The 24,884-nt window shown below is 30.7% G+C and overlaps 1 protein-coding gene across 3 annotated transcripts in view; it reads right to left on the bottom strand.

Annotated features, from left to right (window-relative positions):
• The window catches only part of LOC129744338 (spondin-1), a 159,957-nt gene that overhangs the window by 11,055 nt on the left and 124,018 nt on the right, over positions 1 to 24,884 (bottom strand). For all 3 annotated transcript variants that reach the window (XM_055736811.1, XM_055736813.1, XM_055736812.1), the window contains 3 exons: positions 24,051 to 24,480; positions 1,700 to 2,322; positions 771 to 1,640 (listed from right to left, as the gene is read on the bottom strand). In XM_055736811.1, coding sequence (XP_055592786.1) covers positions 771 to 1,640; positions 1,700 to 2,322; positions 24,051 to 24,288 — 1,731 coding nt within the window. In that variant the 5' untranslated portion in view covers positions 24,289 to 24,480. The remainder of the gene's footprint in view (positions 1 to 770; positions 1,641 to 1,699; positions 2,323 to 24,050; positions 24,481 to 24,884) is intronic.

The following is a 24,884-nucleotide window of genomic DNA, read 5'->3' as shown; positions in this document are numbered from 1 at the left end:
CAATTGTAATTGCTCTTCCACTTCATTGTTCAATTGAATCAACGATTGTCATCATCAAATTGGGCGCTTTCCGCTACAAGCTAGGGCAATGATTGTTCAGAAGTTAGTCTTGGTCAGCACTTTAACCAATAAACGTCGCATCAGACAAATTATCGTCTTTCGTGGTCTTTCACTACCAAAACCACATTTTTTATTTCAAGTGAAAGTATCACCAATTCACACCTTGGCACAAGTTTGTCTTTGCATGTTTAAAGTCTGATAAGTTCCCAAAAAATCCTGTAACGTAAATCGGATCCATCGACGTCCCTGCAGCTGCTAGTCCGGTTTGGCTACACACACATTTACATGTTCATTGTTCAGATAATTTTTAGTACCCAAGGTCCCCATCAAATATAAAGAAAAAGTTTCATGTATTATTATATTCTAAAATATTGAAGAATAATGTAGGCCTCTATCTTATCACAGTTAGGACATAATTTTCGAATCTCTGGAATCTTATGAAAAAATTTTAAGTCAATATTAGCGCCTTTAGTTATTGTAAAAGTCTGTCTAAGACATCAAATGCATCACACTTAAGAGGAAAATGCTAATAATTGTTTCTCGCTAAATTGCATTTCTGGACCACTGTTCTTTGCAATACACTTCGGTCATACAAATATTGATATTTTGCTGAACGTGAGTTATGGATACTTTCTCCACCAAGTAAAACCCATTTGACTACCGATTCACCTATTCAAACAGTTTTAAAACATTAAAAAAAAAAAACTTACATCAGAGCTCATCAGCGGTTGCGAAATATCTCCGGCGCATTCCTCGCTGCACGGCGCCGTCTGCTGCAACTTCGGAGGATTCGGCATTCGTTCGCACTTCTTACGGGCTCCCTTCTTAACGTACTTCCTCGACCTTGTCTTATTCCCCTTGCCACAAGGAGTGCTACACTCACTCCACGGACCCCACTCGGTAACGGCACACTCCGGATCACCCTGATAGATCACGTCCATATCTTCATCGGTTTGATAGTCGCAATCCTGTTCGGTTCCAACGCAGGCCCGCCGATCGAACAGCTTTTTCTTGCAATCTGCTTGCCGTGCCTTCTGCGGATTCTTGTACACTCGTCGCCGAATTTGTTTGCCTTTGCCACATCGGGAGCTGCAATCACCCCACTCGTCCCAGGGCATCGTTTCGCAGGCCTGTTTGCCTTCGTTATCCTCCTCGTTGTCCGCGTCGCAATTCTTCTCGTAGAGACGTTGCCGGGAGAGAATGATTCTGGCAAGGGGTTTCATCTCAGCTCCACTTGGATCGTAGAATGGTGATCGGGGATCGTTCGGGTAGTTGGATTTGATGCGACGGATGACGTCTGGGGGGTTTGTGGGTTGATCGGGGGAGATGTAGGTTGGACCACTATCCGTACCGGCATCCCAGGGATAGAGATTCAAGATTTTGTTCTCGATCCAGGAACAGTTTGTTAGGCAAAGTTCTAGGCCGGAAACACCGACGATCCAATCCGGTGACGGATCGAGCATAGATACGATCGATACCAGATGGTGATTGGAGTCTACGCGGAACACTGCAAATGTTTTCCCCGTAACGTTTGGATAGGATATTCCACGGGCCTTGATGATCGTTCGAATTTTGTCGCTCTGAAAAGAAATTTAATAAAATCTAAAGAAATTTTTAAAAGTGGGTTGTCACAAATTACCTGATTTTTCAGCTCACTCTCCAACATTCTCGTTGAGCCGTGCTCGGCGACCTGCTTGAGTCCTTCGCTAGCCACCTGACCATACTCCCAGAACCGGTAGTCGACGGTGTGCGAAGCTCCGATCACATCGCTGAATCGGGTCAACCACCCATTGGAGGGAAAATCCTTCGGATGGGTATGCCGGGACCACAGTCCCTCGAAAGTCAATTCGTACTTGGCCTCGTCACAGGCGCAGCACTCTTTCAGCACCGGAGGCTGTGTGTCCACCGAATCGGCCTCATCTTCACAGATGATCTTACTCAGCGGGCCATCGTCCATGTACCAGACGTCCCGATGTTCTACGACGGTAGCTCGGATGGCCACACAGCCACTTCCGGCCGGAGGTGCAACCCAGTTAACCTGGACTTCACTCTTCGGGATCGAGCTGGTCTGCGTGACGGCATTCGGACAGCGTTCGCTGAACTTCGTCAGGGCATCGCCGAGTAGCTGGAAGGTGCCTACGTTGTGTAGCCCCCCATTACCCGTGGCATCTGGTCGGCTGAGCGATAGTTCTTTCTCCGCTGCCAGGAAGAATCCGGAGAACTTGTGAGGCACCTGCATCGACCGGATGCCTACCAGGCTGACTGTGGAAGGAAGTTAGGAGAAAAATAAGTGGTGATTAGTTCATGTAATGAAGTTTCGAAAAATTGAAGGATGTAAAAATATTGAATCAACCTAGTTTCTAAACCAGGTGGTATCTAAATTGAAGAGTTCATTGGAAAACATGTGAACCGTTTCTAGAATTCGATAATCAACTGATTTTTTTTTTGTTTCGATTATAGTCGTTTTACCATCTTTATGGCATTCGCGACTTTATCAACGTTGCAGTTGGCGGATCGTTATTGAAAAACTTATCCGGTACAACTGTGTTCGATTTTTTACTCTTGGGCTCGAACTCGTGGACATCGACTCAGGAGACAACAGACTTGCCAACTGAGCTATATCACAAGCCCATATAATCAACTGATGGAAAACCAAAACTCATCCAAACCCGCATTCGATAAATGCCGGATTCAATCCGAATCCATAGGACAGTGAACGTAAGAGCCCTCTCCGTTTTCGGGAGAAAAATTGCTGACCGGCATCGTAATACCCATTCTTATCAGTATCGTCCTATTCTAAAACGAAGTCCGGCCCGGCTCACAGGGTATCTTCCAGAAACAAACAAATCCCCGGCCCCGGTTTCAACTTTGTCAGTTTTCACATACACCCGATGATGGTTATAAATTTGGACTCATTTTATCTGGTACACGTTTCGCTTATTTTCCCCGCTTTTTCCTAACGAAACCCTGAAGTTCCGACCGACAGCAAAGGATGATCCACGGACCGACCTTGCCTACGGAATGGCAAATCATCCGTTCACGATGTGCTCCCCCATATTCACACAACATTCAAACACATAACTCCATAAAGTATGCAGCCCACTTCATCATAACGCCACCAGGCCATTACTATACAGAAGGAAACATGGCGAGCATTCCCTGCTGCTATCCATCCTTGTTTTTGAGCTGAACTTTGTTGAACAGATAAAATCCTCCTAGTGATGAGTTTGGAGAAAAAGAGTACATCTGGAGTCTGGACTATAGAATCTACTCTAGAATCTTGTATCTTGAATTTTGAATCTATCTCTTGAATCTTGAATTCAAACAAAAAAAAAAAAATCAAAAACAAATCATGGACACCAAAAAAATTATAAAGATAAAAAAATCAAGAAAATCCAGAAAATCAAGATTCAAGCAAATCGGAGAGAATTAAGCAAATCAAGAAAATGAAGAGAAAACTGAGATAATCCAGAAAATCAAAAAGATCAAGGAATTCAAGAAAAAAGGAAAATTAAGAAAAGAAGAAAATTCAAGAAAATAAGAAAAATCAATAATATAAAGAAAATTGAAAAAAATAACGAAAATAAAATAAATCAAAAAATCAAGAAAATTCAGAAAATCAAGAGAATCAAGAATATCTAGAATATCGAGGATATGAGAAATTAAAGGAATCAAGAAAATAAAAAAAAAACTAGGCAATGAAAACAAACGAAAAAATAAAGAAAATCAGAAGAGTCAAGTTAATCAAGAAAATCAAGCAATACAACAAAATCAAGCAAATCCTGAAAATCAAGAAAATCAGGAAAGAAAAAAAGTCAAGAAAATTAAGAAAATCAAGAAAATCTAGAAAATCAAGAAAATTAAAAAATAAAGAAAATCAAGAAAATCATGAAAATCAAGAAAATCAAGAAAATCAAGAAAATCAAGAAAATCAAGAAAATCAAGAAAATCAAGAAAATCAAGATAATCAAGAAAATCAAGAAAATCCAGAAAATCAAGAAAATCAATAAAATCAAGAAAATCAAGCAAATCAAGAAAATCAAGAAAATCAAGAAAATCAAGAAAATCAAGAAAATCAAGAAAATCAAGAAAATCAAGAAAATCTAGAAAATCTAGAAAATCAAGAAAATCAAGACCATCAAGAAAATCAAGAAAATAAAAAAAATAGGAAAAATAAGGAAATCAAGAAAATCATGGAAATCAAGAAAATCATGAAAATCAAGAAAATCAAGAAAATCAAGAAAATCAAGAAAATCAAGAAAATCAAGAAAATCAAGAAAATCAAGAAAATCAAGAAAATCAAGAAAATCAAGAAAATCAAGAAAATCAAGAAAATCAAGAAAATCAAGAAAATCAAGAAAATCAAGAAAATCCAGAAAATCAAGAAAATCAAGAAAATCAAGCAAATCAAAAAAATCAAGAAAATAAGAAAATCAAGAAAATCAAGAAAATCAAGATATAAAAAAAAATATCGAGAAAATCGAGAAATTTGAGGAAATCGAGAAAATCAAAAAAATCAACAAAATCATGAAAATAAAAAAAAACATGAAAATCAAGAAAATTACGAAAACCAAGAAAGTGAAGAAAACCAAGAAAATCAGGAAAATAAAGCAAATTAGGAAAATCAAGAAAACAATGAAAATCGAGAAAATTAAGAAAATCATGCAAATCAAGAAAATCACAAAAATCTAGAATACAAAGAAATTCAAAAATATCAAGAAAATCATGAATATCAACAAAATGAAGAAAATCAAGAAAATCAAGAAAATCAAGAAAATCAAGAAAATCAAGAAAATCAAGAAAATCAAGAAAATCAAGAAAATCAAGAAAATCAAGAAAATCAAGAAAATCAAGAAAATCAAGAAAATCAAGAAAATCAAGAAAATCAAGAAAATCAAGAAAATCAAGAAAATCAAGAAAATCAAGAAAATCAAGAAAATCAAGAAAATCAAGAAAATCAAAAAAATCAAAAAAATAAGAAAATCAAGAAAATCGAGAAAATCAAGATTTAAAAAAAATATCGAGAAAATCGAGAAATTTGAGGAAATCAAGAAAATCAAAAAAATCATAAAATCATGAAAATAAAAAAAACATGAAAATCAAGAATATTATCAAAACCAAGAAAGTGAGGAATCAGGAAAATAAAGCAAATTAGGAAAATTAAGAAAACAATGAAAATCTAGAAAATTAAGAAAATCATGCAAATCAAGAAAATCACAAAAATTTAGAATACAAAGAAAATCAAAAATATCAAGAAAATCATGAATATCAAGAAAATGAAGAAAATCAAGAAAATTCATAAGATCAACAAAATCAAGAATGTCAAGAAAATTAGAAAAATCTCGAATATTAAGAAAATCAAAAATATCAAGAATATCAAGAAATTTATCAAAATAATGGAAATCATAAAAATCAAGAAAATAAAAAAAAAATCATGAAATCAAGGGAATCAAGAAAATTATGAATATCAAGAAAGTCTAGGAAATCAGGAAAATCAAGCAAATCAAGAAAACCAAGACAATCAAGAAAATCGAGAAAATAATGATGGGTCAGAAAATAAAAAAATCCAAGGATATCAAAAAGATCAAGAAAATCCAGGATGTTCTAAATTAAGAATATCAAAAAATTTTAAAATCATGAAAATCATGAAAATCAAGAGAATTTGAAAAGTCAAGTAAATTTGAAAACAAAAACCAAGTCAACAAAATCAAGAAAATTAGGAAAATCAAGAAAATCAAGAAAATCACAAAAATTACGAAAATCACGAAAATCAATAAAATCTAGAAAATAAAAAAAAATCAAGAAAATCAAGAAAATCAAGAAAATCAAGAAAATCAAGAAAATCAAGAAAATCAAGAAAATCAAGAAAATCAAGAAAATCAAGAAAATCAAGAAAATCAAGAAAATCAAGAAAATCAAGAAAATCAAGAAAATCAAGAAAATCAAGAAAATCAAGAAAATCAAGAAAATCAAGAAAATCAAGAAAATCAAGAAAATTTAGAAAATGAAGAAAATCAAGAAAAACAAGAAAATCAAGAAAATCAAGAAAATCCAAAATATCAATTATATCAAGAAAACCAAGAAAATCAAGAAAATCTAGAAAATCGAGAAAATCAAGAAAATCAAGAAAATCAAGAAAATCAAGAAAATCAAGAAAATCAAGAAAATCAAGAAAATCAAGAAAATCAAGAAAATCAAGAAAATCAAGAAAATCAAGAAAATCAAGAAAATCAAGAAAATCAAGAAAATCAAGAAAATCAAGAAAATCAAGAAAATCAAGAAAATCAAGAAAATCAAGAAAATCAAGAACATCAAGAAAATCAAGAAAATCAAAAAAATCAAGAATTTTCTTGATATTCTTAATTTTTCTTATTTTCTTAATTTTCTTAAAAAAAATATAAAAATCTAGAAAACCAAGAAAATCAAGAAAATCAAAAAAATCAAGAAAATCAAGAAAATCAAGAAAATCAAGAAAATCAAGAAAATCAAGAAAATCAAGAAAATCAAGAAAATCAAGAAAATCAAGAAAATCAAGAAAATCAAGAAAATCAAGAAAATCAAGAAAATCAAGAAAATCAAGAAAATCAAGAAAATCAAGAAAATCAAGAAAATCCAGAAAATTAAGAAAATCAAAAAATTTAAAAAAAATCAAGAAAACTAAGAAAATCGTTGAAATCATGAAAAGCAATCAAGAAAACCATGAAAATCAAGAAAATTTAGAAAATCGAGAAAATCAAGAAAATTAAGAAAATCAAGAAAATCAATAAAATCAAGAAAATCAAGAAAATCAAGAAATTAAAAAAAAACAAGAAAATAAAAAAAATCAAGAAAATCAAGAAAATCAAGAAAATCAGGAAAATCAAGAAAATCAAGAAAATCAAGAAAATAAAAAAAAATCAAAAAAATCAAGAAAATCAAGAAAATCAAGAAAATCAAGAAAATCAAGAAAATCAAGAAAAATCAAAAGAATCAAGAATGTCGAATAAAATAAGAAAATCAAGAAAATCAAGATTATCATAAAATTCAAGAAAATCAAGAAAGTCAAGATAATCAGGAAAATCTTAGAATTCATCTAGATCATTAAATAAAAAAAAAACTAGAAAATCCGGAAAACCGAATTGCAATGAATAACTATTTTTGAATTAGAATATGCGTAGAATTAAAATGCAAATGATCTTTTTTAAAAAAATCTTCAAATGAATATTAGTTTAGAGTTTTTTTTTTTAAAATCAACTTTCAAATGCTGTTTGTTTTGTAAATACATCGACTAGTGTGAGACAACGAAAAAATATGATTCAGTATCGCCTTGACAATCTCAATAAAGTCAATATTACATCCGTTCATGCACCGATAGGCAAACCCCAGAACATAGGTGCTTTGTAAAACTAATAAATGGGTCATGAAAAAAGTGTATTTTAATATTGAATATTCCTGCGGTTTTCTGAAAATCCATCGAAAAAAAATTCTCCATATTTCTAAACCGATATCGCTCAGCTATCGCTTTTCTATGAACCTCTTTTTGTTGGTGAGGTACGACCAAAAAAAATTCTAACCAACCTCAAATTGTTCCCCGTAGCCCAATCAGGTGCCAGTTTTGGGTTTCCAACCGGAATTGTTGAACCGTAGGATCATGCAAAAAAAAGTAAGCTTTCCATACCTGGTTTGGCGAAAGCTTTCCGCGGACCATCCAGACCAGGGAGGAATTTTTATTGCCGGGCTCTCTATGCCATAAAACTTTATGACGCGTTACTTATTCATCGGTGGCTTACCGGAAAAAAAATGGAAAATAGAAACCGAGGTGGAAAAAATGGCCCGGTAACTGTTTTTCAATAGACTTTTTAGGGATGGAGAGAGATAGACCAAAAAGGTGTTTTACTCGGGGAGGAATCAATTTTCCTAAGTTACCTGAAAGTGTATCGGTTTCGAATATTAGATTTTCCGCATTTGAAAATTGAACCCTCGGGTTAGGGGATGAAGTTTCTTTTTTAAGGAAAAAATAAACGACGGAACCCACATAATCCGATCCAGCAGCAGCAGCAGCTGGTCCACAACGGAACCGTTTTTCCGAGAGTGGACTTCTCCTCCTAGCCGTACCAGCACCTTATTCTTGATCTCGGAAATGGTGCTTCCGATTAGAGGATAACACCCACAGCAGAATCACTTTCGAGCTGCTAATGGAGTAGCATCCGGACCGACAATTTAGGGTTTCCTGTTTTTATGTTGTTTATGTGCTCGTCATTTTCTACGAGGGTGCTGGAAACTAGATATTGTTGAGAGCGATGGCTGAGCTTTTTATTTTGAGGTAGGGCTTTCTGATCTGATAATTTTAGCAGAATAGTCAATGCAACAGACTTTACAATTTTGTTTAAGTTAAAATATTCGTCAGAAAACAGCTGAGGTGTTTACTTTTTTTTCAGGTAGAACATATCAGGATGATCACTGAAAAAATGTTGTCCAATGTTATGCAAAATGTTCAATCTCGATTTGCCTACCAAGGAAAAAAAATCGGAACGGAACGGAAGAATGAACGGGATATATTTACCCCAGCAAATGAAGAGCAAGAAACATCTAACACTGTTCCGCGATATCACATCCGGCGAGTAGTTGCCCCGGGGGCTTAAAAGTTGAAAAGTCGGTACAGAGAAAGAAGAAAGGTGAAACGAAATCAAGTCCACTTCCACATGAACCACTGTATGATAAATGCGGCAAAACCACCGAACACAGACCGTTGAAAAAGTACGTATGGCGGAAAAGCCAAGGCCATCAGGCGACCGTCATTCCTGTCGTCAGACAGAGCAAACATAACTCCGGTTAAAAGCAGGAACACACGACCCGGTGTGTCCCGGAAAGCGTGCCGGGTATTTAGGCGTGTGCCCGGCTGATATTGAGGTTTGCTTTCGGCCTCGGGCCAGACCGAGACCATGTTTGAGGTCGCAGAGATTTACTTCAATACATTCATTCCAGCATACATTTACAATAGAACCCCGTTAATCTGAGCTCAGGTTATCCGAGCCACCATTTTCATACAAAAGCCATGTGTTTTATCCATGTTTTTTTTTTTAAATTTTGTTTCATTGAGTTAAAGTCTTAGCTCGCCGAAAAACATCGTTCAAAAAGCCAAAAAAAACCCATTTTTACCGAACATAAATTTTCAATGTATGTATTTTCTTTAATCCGATATTTCACTAATACAAAGTGGTTCTTCCCCCGACTACCTCGGATAAGCGGGGTTTTACTGTAGTTTGAGCGTAGTTGATTATTGTCCTTAACTATAAGTATAACTATAGAAAAAAATATCGACACTAAAGTCATACTTATCGTAGAAATTGAAATCGCTAACGCTTGTATATTTTGTGAATAAATTACAACTTATCCAGTAATCAATTTTAAAACCAACGTTTTATCGGATGTTCTGGAGATTTAACATCCTTTTCTGTCGTAGACAATTACTTTCAAAATTGATGCATATATTCAGGGGTAAAATCAACTACATAAAATTTATTCATTAAGCTTCCGGCGCTGTTTGGGTCAATATGACTTGACTAAGTTGTTATTTTCATTTCAATCCGTACAATGAAACTGGTACTCAAATTAACAGAACTCAACTTAATAGTCGTGTTTAAAAATCAGTTTCGTGAAAAATGAGACACAGCGATGCAAAACTATTAATGGATGCTTTTTTTTAAAAACAAATTTTTTTGAACAACATTTCTGGGTAAATGGCAAAAACTTCCTAAAACTTTCACTTGTTTATGCATAAAAATCAAGAAAACCAAAAATTTCAAGAAAATAAAGAAAATCTAATCTAATAAAATTGAGTAGATTAAGAAAATGAAAAAATCAAGAAAATCAAGTAAGTCAAGAAAATCGAGAAAATCAAGAAAATTACGACATTCAAGAAAATCAAGAAAATCAGGAAACTGAAAAAAACTATTAGAAAACATGAATTCCAGAAAAATTATCGAAATCATGAAAATCAAGAGAACAAAGAAAATTAAGGGAATAAAAAAATCAAGACAATTAAAGAAGATACAAAATTAAAGAAAATCAAGGAAATAAAAAAACATTATCAGGAAAATCATAAAAACGAAAAAAAATCAAGAAAATTAGCAAAATCATGAAAATCAAGAAAATAAAAAAATCAGGAAAATCAAGAAAGTCGAGTAAAGAAAAAAAAATCAAGCAAATCAAGAAAAGAAAAAAAAAAAGAAAATAAGATAATCAAATATAAAATAAAATCAAGGAAATCAGAAAATCAGAAAATCGAGAAAATCAAGAAATAGAAACTATCAAGAATATCGAGAAAATCGAGAAGATCAAGAAAATCATGAAAATATAAAATCAAAAAAATCAAGAAAACTTAAAAAAAAACTTTAAAAATCAAGAAAATCAAGAAAATCAAGAAAATCAAAAAAATCAAAAAAATCAAGAAAATCAAAAAAAAAATTAGAAAATCAAGAAAATGAAACAAATCAAGAAAATCAAGAAAATCAAAAAAATTAAGAAAATCAAGAAAATCGAGAAAATCAAGGAAATAACGAATGGAAAAATTGATAAATTTGATGATTTTTTAAATGAGGAATGAAGAACTTTTTAAATTAAAAAACAATGGGGAAAAATCAAGAATGAAAGTAAAATCATGAAAATCAAAGAAATTAAGAAAATCATGATAATCGAGAAAAGAAAAAAAATCATGAAAAAAGGGTAAATCAAGAGAATCAAGAGAAGTGAAAGAATGAAGAAAATCAAGAAATACAAAAAAATAAAAAAAATCAATAGAATCAAGAAAGCAGAAAAAAACAAAGAAAATCACAAAAATCAAGAAAATCAAGCCAATCCAAAAAATAAAAAATCAAGAAAATCACAAAAGGCAAGAAAATCAAGAAAATCAAAAAAATTCAGAAAATCAAGAAAATCAAGAATATCTAGAAAATCAAGAAAATCAAGAAAATCAAGAAAATCAAGAAAATCAAGAAAATCAAGAAAATCAAGAAAATCAAGAAAATCAAGAAAATCAAGAAAATCAAGAAAATCAAGAAAATCAAGAAAATCAAGAAAATCAAGAAAATCAAGAAAATCAAGAAAATCAAGAAAATCAAGAAAATCAAGAAAATCAAGAAAATCAAGAAAATCAAGAAAATCAAGAAAATCAAGAAAATCAAGAAAATCAAGAAAATCAAGAAAATCAAGAAAATCAAGAAAATCAAGAAAATCAAGAAAATCAAGAAAATCAAGAAAATCAAGAAAATCAAGAAAATCAAGAAAATCAAGAAAATCAAGAAAATCAAGAAAATCAAGAAAATCAAGAAAATCAAGAAAATCAAGAAAATCAAGAAAATCAAGAAAATCAAGAAAATCAAGAAAATCAAGGAAATCAAGAAAACCAAGAAAATCAATAAAATCAATAAAATCAAGAAAATCAAGAAAATCAATAAAAACAATTAAATAAAAAATATGAAAAAAATCAAGGAAACAAATTTAATCAAGAAAATCAAGAAAATCAAGAAAATCAAGAAAATCAAGAAAATCAAGAAAATCAAGAAAATCAAGAAAATCAAGAAAATCAAGAAAATCAAGAAAATCAAGAAAATCAAGAAAATCAAGAACATAATGAAAATCAAGAAAATCAAGAAAATAAAAAAAAAAAGAAAATCAAAAAAACCAAGAAAATAAAAAAAAAAAAATAGGAAAATTAAGGGAATCAAGAAAATCAAGCAATCTAGAAAATCAAGCAATCAAGAAAATCAAGGAAATCAAGAAAATAAAAAAAAACAAGAAAATCAAGAAAATAAAAAAAAATCAAGAATTTAAAAATGAAATCGAGTAAATCAAGAAAAATAAGAAAAATTAGAAAATCAAGAAAATCAAGAAAAACAAGAAAATCAAGAAAATCAAGAAAATCAAGAAAATCAAGAAAATCAAGAAAATCAAGAAAATCAAGAAAATCAAGAAAATCAAGAAAATCAAGAAAATCAAGAAAATCAAGAAAATCAAGAAAATCAAGAAAATCAAGAAAATCAAGAAAATCAAGAAAATCAAGAAAATCAAGAAAATCAAGAAAATCAAGAAAATCAAGAAAATCATGAAAATCAAGAAAATCAAGAAAATCAAGAAAATCAAGAAAATCAAGAAAATCAAGAAAATCAAGAAAATCAAGAAAATCAAGAAAATCAAGAAAATCAAGAAAATCAAGAAAATCAAGAAAATCAAGAAAATCAAGAAAATCAAGAAAATCAAGAAAATCAAGAAAATCAAGAAAATCAAGAAAATCAAGAAAATCAAGAAAATCAAGAAAATCAAGAAAATCAAGAAAATCAAGAAAACCAAGAAAATCAAGAAAATCAAGAAAATCAAGAAAATCAAGAAAATCAAGAAAATCAAGAAAATCAAGAAAATCAAGAAAATCCAGAAAATTAAGAAAATCAAAAAATTTAAAAAAAATCAAGAAAACTAAGAAAATCGTTGAAATCATGAAAAGCAATCAAGAAAACCATGAAAATCAAGAAAATTTAGAAAATCGAGAAAATCAAGAAAATTAAGAAAATCAAGAAAATCAATAAAATCAAGAAAATCAAGAAAATCAAGAAATTAAAAAAAAACAAGAAAATAAAAAAAATCAAGAAAATCAAGAAAATCAAGAAAATCAGGAAAATCAAGAAAATCAAGAAAATCAAGAAAATAAAAAAAAATCAAAAAAATCAAGAAAATCAAGAAAATCAAGAAAATCAAGAAAATCAAGAAAATCAAGAAAAATCAAAAGAATCAAGAATGTCGAATAAAATAAGAAAATCAAGAAAATCAAGATTATCATAAAATTCAAGAAAATCAAGAAAGTCAAGATAATCAGGAAAATCTTAGAATTCATCTAGATCATTAAATAAAAAAAAAACTAGAAAATCCGGAAAACCGAATTGCAATGAATAACTATTTTTGAATTAGAATATGCGTAGAATTAAAATGCAAATGATCTTTTTTAAAAAAATCTTCAAATGAATATTAGTTTAGAGTTTTTTTTTTTAAAATCAACTTTCAAATGCTGTTTGTTTTGTAAATACATCGACTAGTGTGAGACAACGAAAAAATATGATTCAGTATCGCCTTGACAATCTCAATAAAGTCAATATTACATCCGTTCATGCACCGATAGGCAAACCCCAGAACATAGGTGCTTTGTAAAACTAATAAATGGGTCATGAAAAAAGTGTATTTTAATATTGAATATTCCTGCGGTTTTCTGAAAATCCATCGAAAAAAAATTCTCCATATTTCTAAACCGATATCGCTCAGCTATCGCTTTTCTATGAACCTCTTTTTGTTGGTGAGGTACGACCAAAAAAAATTCTAACCAACCTCAAATTGTTCCCCGTAGCCCAATCAGGTGCCAGTTTTGGGTTTCCAACCGGAATTGTTGAACCGTAGGATCATGCAAAAAAAAGTAAGCTTTCCATACCTGGTTTGGCGAAAGCTTTCCGCGGACCATCCAGACCAGGGAGGAATTTTTATTGCCGGGCTCTCTATGCCATAAAACTTTATGACGCGTTACTTATTCATCGGTGGCTTACCGGAAAAAAAATGGAAAATAGAAACCGAGGTGGAAAAAATGGCCCGGTAACTGTTTTTCAATAGACTTTTTAGGGATGGAGAGAGATAGACCAAAAAGGTGTTTTACTCGGGGAGGAATCAATTTTCCTAAGTTACCTGAAAGTGTATCGGTTTCGAATATTAGATTTTCCGCATTTGAAAATTGAACCCTCGGGTTAGGGGATGAAGTTTCTTTTTTAAGGAAAAAATAAACGACGGAACCCACATAATCCGATCCAGCAGCAGCAGCAGCTGGTCCACAACGGAACCGTTTTTCCGAGAGTGGACTTCTCCTCCTAGCCGTACCAGCACCTTATTCTTGATCTCGGAAATGGTGCTTCCGATTAGAGGATAACACCCACAGCAGAATCACTTTCGAGCTGCTAATGGAGTAGCATCCGGACCGACAATTTAGGGTTTCCTGTTTTTATGTTGTTTATGTGCTCGTCATTTTCTACGAGGGTGCTGGAAACTAGATATTGTTGAGAGCGATGGCTGAGCTTTTTATTTTGAGGTAGGGCTTTCTGATCTGATAATTTTAGCAGAATAGTCAATGCAACAGACTTTACAATTTTGTTTAAGTTAAAATATTCGTCAGAAAACAGCTGAGGTGTTTACTTTTTTTTCAGGTAGAACATATCAGGATGATCACTGAAAAAATGTTGTCCAATGTTATGCAAAATGTTCAATCTCGATTTGCCTACCAAGGAAAAAAAATCGGAACGGAACGGAAGAATGAACGGGATATATTTACCCCAGCAAATGAAGAGCAAGAAACATCTAACACTGTTCCGCGATATCACATCCGGCGAGTAGTTGCCCCGGGGGCTTAAAAGTTGAAAAGTCGGTACAGAGAAAGAAGAAAGGTGAAACGAAATCAAGTCCACTTCCACATGAACCACTGTATGATAAATGCGGCAAAACCACCGAACACAGACCGTTGAAAAAGTACGTATGGCGGAAAAGCCAAGGCCATCAGGCGACCGTCATTCCTGTCGTCAGACAGAGCAAACATAACTCCGGTTAAAAGCAGGAACACACGACCCGGTGTGTCCCGGAAAGCGTGCCGGGTATTTAGGCGTGTGCCCGGCTGATATTGAGGTTTGCTTTCGGCCTCGGGCCAGACCGAGACCATGTTTGAGGTCGCAGAGATTTACTTCAATACATTCATTCCAGCATACATTTACAATAGAACCCCGTTAATCTGAGCTCAGGTTATCCGAGCCACCATTTTCATACAAAAGCCATGTGTTTTATCCATGTTTTTTTTTTTAAATTTTGTTTCATTGAGTTAAAGTCTTAGCTCGCCGAAAAACATCGTTCAAAAAGCCAAAAAAAACCCATTTTTACCGAACATAAATTTTCAATGTATGTATTTTCTTTAATCCGATATTTCACTAATACAAAGTGGTTCTTCCCCCGACTACCTCGGATAAGCGGGGTTTTACTGTAGTTTGAGCGTAGTTGATTATTGTCCTTAACTATAAGTATAACTATAGAAAAAAATATCGACACTAAAGTCATACTTATCGTAGAAATTGAAATCGCTAACGCTTGTATATTTTGTGAATAAATTACAACTTATCCAGTAATCAATTTTAAAACCAACGTTTTATCGGATGTTCTGGAGATTTAACATCCTTTTCTGTCGTAGACAATTACTTTCAAAATTGATGCATATATTCAGGGGTAAAATCAACTACATAAAATTTATTCATTAAGCTTCCGGCGCTGTTTGGGTCAATATGACTTGACTAAGTTGTTATTTTCATTTCAATCCGTACAATGAAACTGGTACTCAAATTAACAGAACTCAACTTAATAGTCGTGTTTAAAAATCAGTTTCGTGAAAAATGAGACACAGCGATGCAAAACTATTAATGGATGCTTTTTTTTAAAAACAAATTTTTTTGAACAACATTTCTGGGTAAATGGCAAAAACTTCCTAAAACTTTCACTTGTTTATGCATAAAAATCAAGAAAACCAAAAATTTCAAGAAAATAAAGAAAATCTAATCTAATAAAATTGAGTAGATTAAGAAAATGAAAAAATCAAGAAAATCAAGTAAGTCAAGAAAATCGAGAAAATCAAGAAAATTACGACATTCAAGAAAATCAAGAAAATCAGGAAACTGAAAAAAACTATTAGAAAACATGAATTCCAGAAAAATTATCGAAATCATGAAAATCAAGAGAACAAAGAAAATTAAGGGAATAAAAAAATCAAGACAATTAAAGAAGATACAAAATTAAAGAAAATCAAGGAAATAAAAAAACATTATCAGGAAAATCATAAAAACGAAAAAAAATCAAGAAAATTAGCAAAATCATGAAAATCAAGAAAATAAAAAAATCAGGAAAATCAAGAAAGTCGAGTAAAGAAAAAAAAATCAAGCAAATCAAGAAAAGAAAAAAAAAAAGAAAATAAGATAATCAAATATAAAATAAAATCAAGGAAATCAGAAAATCAGAAAATCGAGAAAATCAAGAAATAGAAACTATCAAGAATATCGAGAAAATCGAGAAGATCAAGAAAATCATGAAAATATAAAATCAAAAAAATCAAGAAAACTTAAAAAAAAACTTTAAAAATCAAGAAAATCAAGAAAATCAAGAAAATCAAAAAAATCAAAAAAATCAAGAAAATCAAAAAAAAAATTAGAAAATCAAGAAAATGAAACAAATCAAGAAAATCAAGAAAATCAAAAAAATTAAGAAAATCAAGAAAATCGAGAAAATCAAGGAAATAACGAATGGAAAAATTGATAAATTTGATGATTTTTTAAATGAGGAATGAAGAACTTTTTAAATTAAAAAACAATGGGGAAAAATCAAGAATGAAAGTAAAATCATGAAAATCAAAGAAATTAAGAAAATCATGATAATCGAGAAAAGAAAAAAAATCATGAAAAAAGGGTAAATCAAGAGAATCAAGAGAAGTGAAAGAATGAAGAAAATCAAGAAATACAAAAAAATAAAAAAAATCAATAGAATCAAGAAAGCAGAAAAAAACAAAGAAAATCACAAAAATCAAGAAAATCAAGCCAATCCAAAAAATAAAAAATCAAGAAAATCACAAAAGGCAAGAAAATCAAGAAAATCAAAAAAATTCAGAAAATCAAGAAAATCAAGAATATCTAGAAAATCAAGAAAATCAAGAAAATCAAGAAAATCAAGAAAATCAAGAAAATCAAGAAAATCAAGAAAATCAAGAAAATCAAGAAAATCAAGAAAATCAAGAAAATCAAGAAAATCAAGAAAATCAAGAAAATCAAGAAAATCAAGAAAATCAAGAAAATCAAGAAAATCAAGAAAATCAAGAAAATCAAGAAAATCAAGAAAATCAAGAAAATCAAGAAAATCAAGAAAATCAAGAAAATCAAGAAAATCAAGAAAATCAAGAAAATCAAGAAAATCAAGAAAATCAAGAAAATCAAGAAAATCAAGAAAATCAAGAAAATCAAGAAAATCAAGAAAATCAAGAAAATCAAGAAAATCAAGAAAATCAAGAAAATCAAGAAAATCAAGAAAATCAAGAAAATCAAGAAAATCAAGAAAATCAAGAAAATCAAGAAAATCAAGAAAATCAAGGAAATCAAGAAAACCAAGAAAATCAATAAAATCAATAAAATCAAGAAAATCAAGAAAATCAATAAAAACAATTAAATAAAAAATATGAAAAAAATCAAGGAAACAAATTTAATCAAGAAAATCAAGAAAATCAAGAAAATCAAGAAAATCAAGAAAATCAAGAAAATCAAGAAAATCAAGAAAATCAAGAAAATCAAGAAAATCAAGAAAATCAAGAAAATCAAGAAAATCAAGAACATAATGAAAATCAAGAAAATCAAGAAAATAAAAAAAAAAAGAAAATCAAAAAAACCAAGAAAATAAAAAAAAAAAAATAGGAAAATTAAGGGAATCAAGAAAATCAAGCAATCTAGAAAATCAAGCAATCAAGAAAATCAAGGAAATCAAGAAAATAAAAAAAAACAAGAAAATCAAGAAAATAAAAAAAAATCAAGAATTTAAAAATGAAATCGAGTAAATCAAGAAAAATAAGAAAAATTAGAAAATCAAGAAAATCAAGAAAAACAAGAAAATCAAGAAAATCAAGAAAATCAAGAAAATCAAGAAAATCAAGAAAATCAAGAAAATCAAGAAAATCAAGAAAATCAAGAAAATCAAGAAAATCAAGAAAATCAAGAAAATCAAGAAAATCAAGAAAATCAAGAAAATCAAGAAAATCAAGAAAATCAAGAAAATCAAGAAAATCAAGAAAATCAAGAAAATCATGAAAATCAAGAAAATCAAGAAAATCAAGAAAATCAAGAAAATCAAGAAAATCAAGAAAATCAAGAAAATCAAGAAAATCAAGAAAATCAAGAAAATCAAGAAAATCAAGAAAATCAAGAAAATCAAGAAAATCAAGAAAATCAAGAAAATCAAGAAAATCAAGAAAATCAAGAAAACCAAGAAAATCAAGAAAATCAAGAAAATCAAGAAAATCAAGAAAATCAAGAAAATCAAGAAAATCAAGAAAATCAAGAAAATCAAGAAATTTAAGAAAATCAAGAAAATCAAGAAAATCAAGAAAATCAAGAAAATCAAGAAAATCAAGAAAATTAAGAAAATCAAGAAAATCGAGAAAATCAAGAAAATCATGAAAATCAAGCAAATCTAGAAAATCAAGAAAATCAAGAAAAAACAAAAAAATCAAGAAAATCAAGAAAATCAAGGAAATCAAGGAAAGCAAGAGAATCAAGAATATCAAGAAAATAAAGAAAATCAAGAAAATCAAGAAATGCAAAAAAATCAAGAAAATTAAGAAAATCCAACAAATCGAAAAAGTAAAAAACAAGAAAATTAAGAAATCTGTAAATACAAGAAATTCTAGAAAACCAGGCAAGAAGGTTCAATTATATTTCATAAAATTAAAGAAAATTGAAATGAGAGCATGAAGATTTAAAAATTTAATATTTTGAAAATCAAGGAAAATTTTGGAATTTTTACGAATGTTGTAAACAGGGCTTAATCATTCCAAAATTAACGGGGTCGTTTTTGGCAACATTCGATTTTGGCAACATCCAATTTTGGCACATGTGCCAAAATCGATCGGTTTGAGGAACATCATTACCTTATAGTTCACTATACTATGACCAATATAATTCAAACAAACACCAAAAATATCTTTTTTCATGAACGGTGATAAAATACAACAACAAAAAGAAAGAAAAAATTGAATACTCAACTAAGTACTCAAAAATGTCAAAAAAGATAAAAATTTCATAAAATTAAAAATCAAATTCAAATTATCGAAAACGACAAAAATTGCTATGACAAAAGAAAACAAAAATAATAAACAAAACCTGAAAAGTGCTGAATGCATCAGAAACTCGATTAAAAATAAAGAAAAAAAAATTGTCATTTTGTTGAAATGATCGGAAATTGACTAAAAATTACGTTGATGTAATAATAATAGTTTTTTGTAGTAAAAATATGAAAAATGAACATTTAATTTTGACAACACAAATTGTTCGGGCGTGTTACCAAAAACCAACAGGAGGACACTTGATTGTTCATCAATCTTCTCATGAATAGCTAAAATAAACTTAATTAATTTCGGGATTTTTTAAACTGTTGGTTGATTTTTTTCCATTCTTTCCCATTGACTCAACATTGCCAGTCTTTTAAATTTGCGGTAGGTCCCAAAAAAAAACAATGCGCCATTCAAGGCACCTCATCCTAACAAAGTGCTGACTTTCATTGAGTTCCATTCATTACTGTGCTTAGATGAACAGCTTTGGGGAACTTTTTGTCCAGCCAATATCGCAAATCACCGTTTGAAAAGCTATCAATAACGCTATCGAGGATGAGTAAACTCGAAAATCATTGAGCTGAATGGGAGTATAAATCGACAACCTTCCTTCTTCCCCCAAGAAGAGGTTCCACTCTCTGGAGCCACCATCAACTTTCACCTCGGACCATTTATATCGTTGTCGTTCAAAGCGTTGTGTTTGTGAGGGAACAACAATCGAACCGGAAGAAGCAAAATCTAACGAAATGGGCGACGACGGCTACAGGATCAGGGGGATTAGAATGGGAGCAAATAGCCTCGGAAAAATGAATTAGAACTGAACCAATTGCAAACAAAAAAATGGGACCGGAAAATTTTGCGTATTCATCATTTACTTGAATGGGAACTGGGTAGAGGTAAGGATGGTTATTTTTGTCAATTCCCTTGGGTGAGAAAGATTGAATTATGAAAATGGATGTTAGAGTGACAACTTTATATAGGTAATCGATATTTAAATTTGTTCAATGGAATTTAATTCTAATGGTAGGATTAGTGATTTCATGAAAATACTAACCATTTGGGGAGCTTCTTTTCCATCCAACGGTTAAGCTGTGGATTTTCCAGGAAAATTGAATAGTAGGTATACGGTTTCCGGTTTTCCCTGCTCCCATTTTTGGGGTTAGAATTTAATCAACCCTGCGGGAAGACTCGCATTTTCTATTTGCAATTCAGATTCAGGAAAGTATGGATAAAAAATGGCATCTGTGTTCCGGGGATTACAATGGATGGTTTGGGGCAGAATATTGAAATTGATACCGGGTTACCGACCACTTCCTGCTCCAACCACCACAGACAACAATCAAGGCAAAGAAAAAAAAACATCAACAATAGCAAACACACACTTACACAAAAAAAAGGTTCAAGTTTATTTTGCTCAATTCACTTCGGACAACAGAGCCTGTTTGAGAGCTCAATCGGGGTTTGTCCCATATGGTCCAGTCCAGTTCAGTCCAGCTGAAGCTCAACCAGCAGAACGGAACAAACAATCTATTTTGTGTGTTTTTGTTTCGAAAACTTTATGAAAAAAAATAACAACCCGATAACTGGGAAATGAAATTTGAAATTGGAATTCAGTTTAAAGCTTTGAGGATAAAGGCCAAAAAAAAGATAATTATGTATAAATGTTGAAGAGAATTTTTAAATTTACTATACATTTTAGAATAAGCATGGAAAAACATGGAAAACAAACTGGATAATTTTATTCCATTGAAATTTCACCCCCATCGATACCCTTTGGGTGGTTTGGGGAGACCTTGCCTGCCCATCCAAACGGAAGTGTTGATAAAATCGGACGAGATTCCGGGCGGAAGTTTTCCGGAGCCGGGCTTCCATTAAACCCCAGAACGCCAAATGGACTGGATACATACTGCTGTTCCGTATTTTTTTCTCTCACTGTTTTCTCTTCATTACAATCATTCCTGTCCATCCATTCATTTCGATTCCTGTTTGGAATCTTAAGGGTCGGGTGAAATGATCAGAAAGCAATAACGTAAATGATTATTGTAGTTGTCTCACCCATTTCATTCGAAGAGGAGTGTTTTTACTGTTCTTTTGAATGCTCCACTCAGTTGTGCGAGTGCTAATGGGAAAATCTGGAAATTGCTCCAGATTTCAACTCATAAACGTAATGGCAAACTTTTGTTGAGTAGGAAGGAAGATAGTTTTTTTCCGGTTAATCAATGAGTTTGTTTTGTCATTTTGATTAGAAAGCTTTGAATTTTAACGATGATTGGATGCCATTTAATGCCTTTTTTCTCTCACTGTAATGGATTTCCATTCCTCTTTTTATGCTCATATCTTTCCAATTTTCTAACAGTTATTTGTTTTAAATTTTGTTTTAATACAAAATATCGATTTTTTGATTATTTCGATAATTTGATTCTCCTAAATTTTTGGTTTTCAATTGTGATTTTTTGTTTTCCTGAATGTTTTTGTTATGCGATTTTGTTATTTCTTTAAATATCTTGATTTTTTTTTTATTTTCTAAAATTGTGGATAAACTTCATTTTATTCAAAATCAAGAAAATAAAAATAAAATCAAGAAAATCAAGAAAGTGAAAATATTGAAGGTCAAGAAATAAAGAAAATCAAGAAAATCAAGAACATCAAGAAAATCAAGAAAATCAAGAAAATCAAGAAAATCAAGAAAATCAAGAAAATCAAGAAAATCAAGAAAATCAAGAAAATCAAGAAAATCAAGAAAATCAAGAAAATCAAGAAAATCAAGAAAATCAAGAAAATCAAGAAAATCTGCAAAATCAATGAAATCAAGGAAATTAAGAAAATAAAGAAAATCAAGGAAATCAAGAAAATCAAAAAAATCAAGAAAATCAAGAAAATCATGAAAAACAATAAAATTAAGAAAATCAAGAAAATCAAGAAAATCAAGAAAATCAAGAAAATCAAGAAAATCAGGAAAATCAAGAAAATCAAGAAAATCAAGGAAATCAAAAAAATCAAGGAAATCAAGAAAATCAAGAAAATGAAGAAAATCAAGAAAATCAATAAAATCAAGAAAATCAAGAAAATCAAGAAAATCAAGAAAGTCAAGAAAATCAAGAAAATCAAGAAAATCAAGAAAATCAAGAAAATCAAGAAAATCAAGAAAATCAAGAAAAACAAGAAAATCAAGAAAATCAAGAAAATAAAAAAATCAAGAAAATCAAGACAATCAAGCAAATCAAGAAAATCAAGAAAATCGAGAAAATCAAGAAAATCAAGAAAATCAAGAAAATCAAGAAAATCAAGAAAATTAAGAAAAATAAGCAAATCAAGAAAATCAAGAAAATCAAGCAAATCATGAAAATCAAAAAAATTAAGAAAATCAAGAAAATCAAGAAAATATAGAAAATAGAAAATCAAGAAAATCAAGAAAATCAAGAAAATCAAGAAAATCAAAAAAATCAAGAAAATCAAGAAAATCAAGAATATCAAGAAAATCATGAAAATCATGAAAATCAAGAAAATTAAGAAAATCAAGAAAATCAAAAAAATCAAGAAAATCAAGAAAATCAAGAATATCAAGAATATCAAGAAAATCAAGAAAATCAAGAAAATCAAGAAAATCAAGAAAATCAAGAAAATCAAGAAAATCAAGAAAATCAAGAAAATCAAGAAAATCAAAAAAATCAAGAAAATCAAAAAAATCAAGAAAATCAAGAAAATCGAGAAAATCAAGAAAATCAAGAAAATCAAGAAAATCAAGAAAATCAAGAAAATCAAGAAAATCAAGAAAATCAAGAAAATCAAGAAAATCAAGAAAATCAAGAAAATCAAGAAAATCAAGAAAATCAAGAAAATCAAGAAAATCAAGAAAATCAAGAAAATCAAGAAAATCAATAAAATCAAGAAAATCAAGAAAATCAAGAAAATCAAGAAAATCAAGAAAATCAAGAAAATCAAGAAAATCAATAAAATCAAGAAAATCAAGAAAATCAAGAAAATCAAGAAAATCAAGAAAATCAAGAAAATCAAGAAAATCAAGAAAATCAAGAAAATCAAGAAAATCAAGAAAATCAAGAAAATCAAGAAAATCAAGAAAATCAAGAAAATCAAGAAAATCAAGAAAATCAAGAAAATCAAGAAAATCAAGAAAATCAAGAAAATCAAGAAAATCAAGAAAATCAAGAAAATCAAGAAAATCAAGAAAATCAAGAAAATCAAGAAAATAAAAAAAAATCAAGAAAATCAAAAAAAGCAAAAAAATTAAAAAAATCAAGAAAATCAAGAATATTATCAGAATAAGATGGAATTAGAATGATTTCTTTTAATCAAAATGATAACTGATGTATGTGTTGTGAGTCTACCTGGATTTCGCCATTTTTTTGTTTCTGTTATTTCTACCATTTTTGGCATTGTTGTCATTTTTGCCATTTTTGTCATTTTTGTCATTTTTGTCATTTTTGTAATTTTTGTCATTTTTGTCATTTTTGTCATTTTTGTCATTTTTGTCATTTTTGTCATTTTTGTCATTTTTGTCATTTTTGTCATTTTTGTCATTTTTGTCATTTTTGTCATTTTTGTCATTTTTGTCATTTTTGTCATTTTTGTCATTTTTGTCATTTTTGTCATTTTTGTCATTTTTGTCATTTTTGTCATTTTTGTCATTTTTGTCATTTTTGTCATTTTTGTCATTTTTGTCATTTTTGTCATTTTTGTCATTTTTGTCATTTTTGTCATTTTTGTCATTTTTGTCATTTTTGTCATTTTTGTCATTTTTGTCATTTTTGTCATTTTTGTCATTTTTGTCATTTTTGTCATTTTTGTCATTTTTGTCATTTTTGTCATTTTTGTCATTTTTGTCATTTTTGTCATTTTTGTCATTTTTGTCATTTTTGTCATTTTTGGCATTTTTGTCATTTTTGTCATTTTTTTATTTTTGTCATTTTTATCATTTTTGTTGTCAATTTTGTTAGTTTCCGTTATTGTATTTTTTGTTGTAGGTTTAAGAGTTTTCTTAAAAATCAGGTCGTAAAAATTCATTAATCACATATTGAGGATACTTCTGATGAAAGTTTAATTTCCGCAATCAAATACTGAATCATATACTCACTCATGTAGGACTCGCCGGGCACGTACTTCTCCGGATTGCCGGAGATCCTCAGCCGGAAGCGCCCATCTGCGGGCGATTTACTCGCACCGGAACCCTCCGGACTCCGATCGCACCGGACCGCTTCCGCCACATGGCGCTGTTGGCCTCCCGCAAGGACCAGAGCCGCCAGAAGACAGCAACCCAGCAGCAGCGATTGTTTCACACTTTTCGTAGCACCGTTCGTTTTTGAAGGCTTCATTGACCGAGCTGGCTTTCAGGATGAGGAATGGTGGGAGTAGCTACATCCGAAATTGGTTCTCCGGGCGGGCTTAAAAATGGGCCCTCGGAAATCACTTTTGTCCCACGCCTAAACTTCTACTTCACTTCAAACCCACACACAGAAGAAAAAAAAAACACAAAATCACTGGGCAACAGCTGTCCCGTGGATATCCTGCAAGAAAATAAATGAAAAGGACGTATACAGACCATTAATAATGTATACCTCATTTGATACAGAAAAAGCTAGGCCCGAGCAGCAGAAAAGGCCGGTTATCGACAAATTGATATTCAATGATTGATGGTGTCATTTTTCTTGTTCCCTCAAAGACTGCAAAAGGATTTGTGCCAAATCGGCAGAGTTTTCGAGAAAAAGGAACCAGTCAGCCAGTTCATCATGCTCGGTGCAGACATTCGATTTTCGAAAGATTGGATATTTTCCTGTCGATTTGCCTCTCAGCTAGAAGTAAAAAAGAAAACGGGAAACGCGTGATTGGATGTTTTCTATCTATCTAGCTGGGTGCTTTCGTAGCCAAATTTGGGATATCGCTTGGAAGCAAAGTTATGGTTTTCTAACGA

The sequence above is a fragment of the Uranotaenia lowii genome, chromosome 2, assembly GCF_029784155.1.
Source record: "Uranotaenia lowii strain MFRU-FL chromosome 2, ASM2978415v1, whole genome shotgun sequence".
NCBI classification, from domain to species: domain Eukaryota; kingdom Metazoa; phylum Arthropoda; class Insecta; order Diptera; family Culicidae; genus Uranotaenia; species Uranotaenia lowii.
This window is presented reverse-complemented; position numbering and strand designations above follow the sequence as displayed.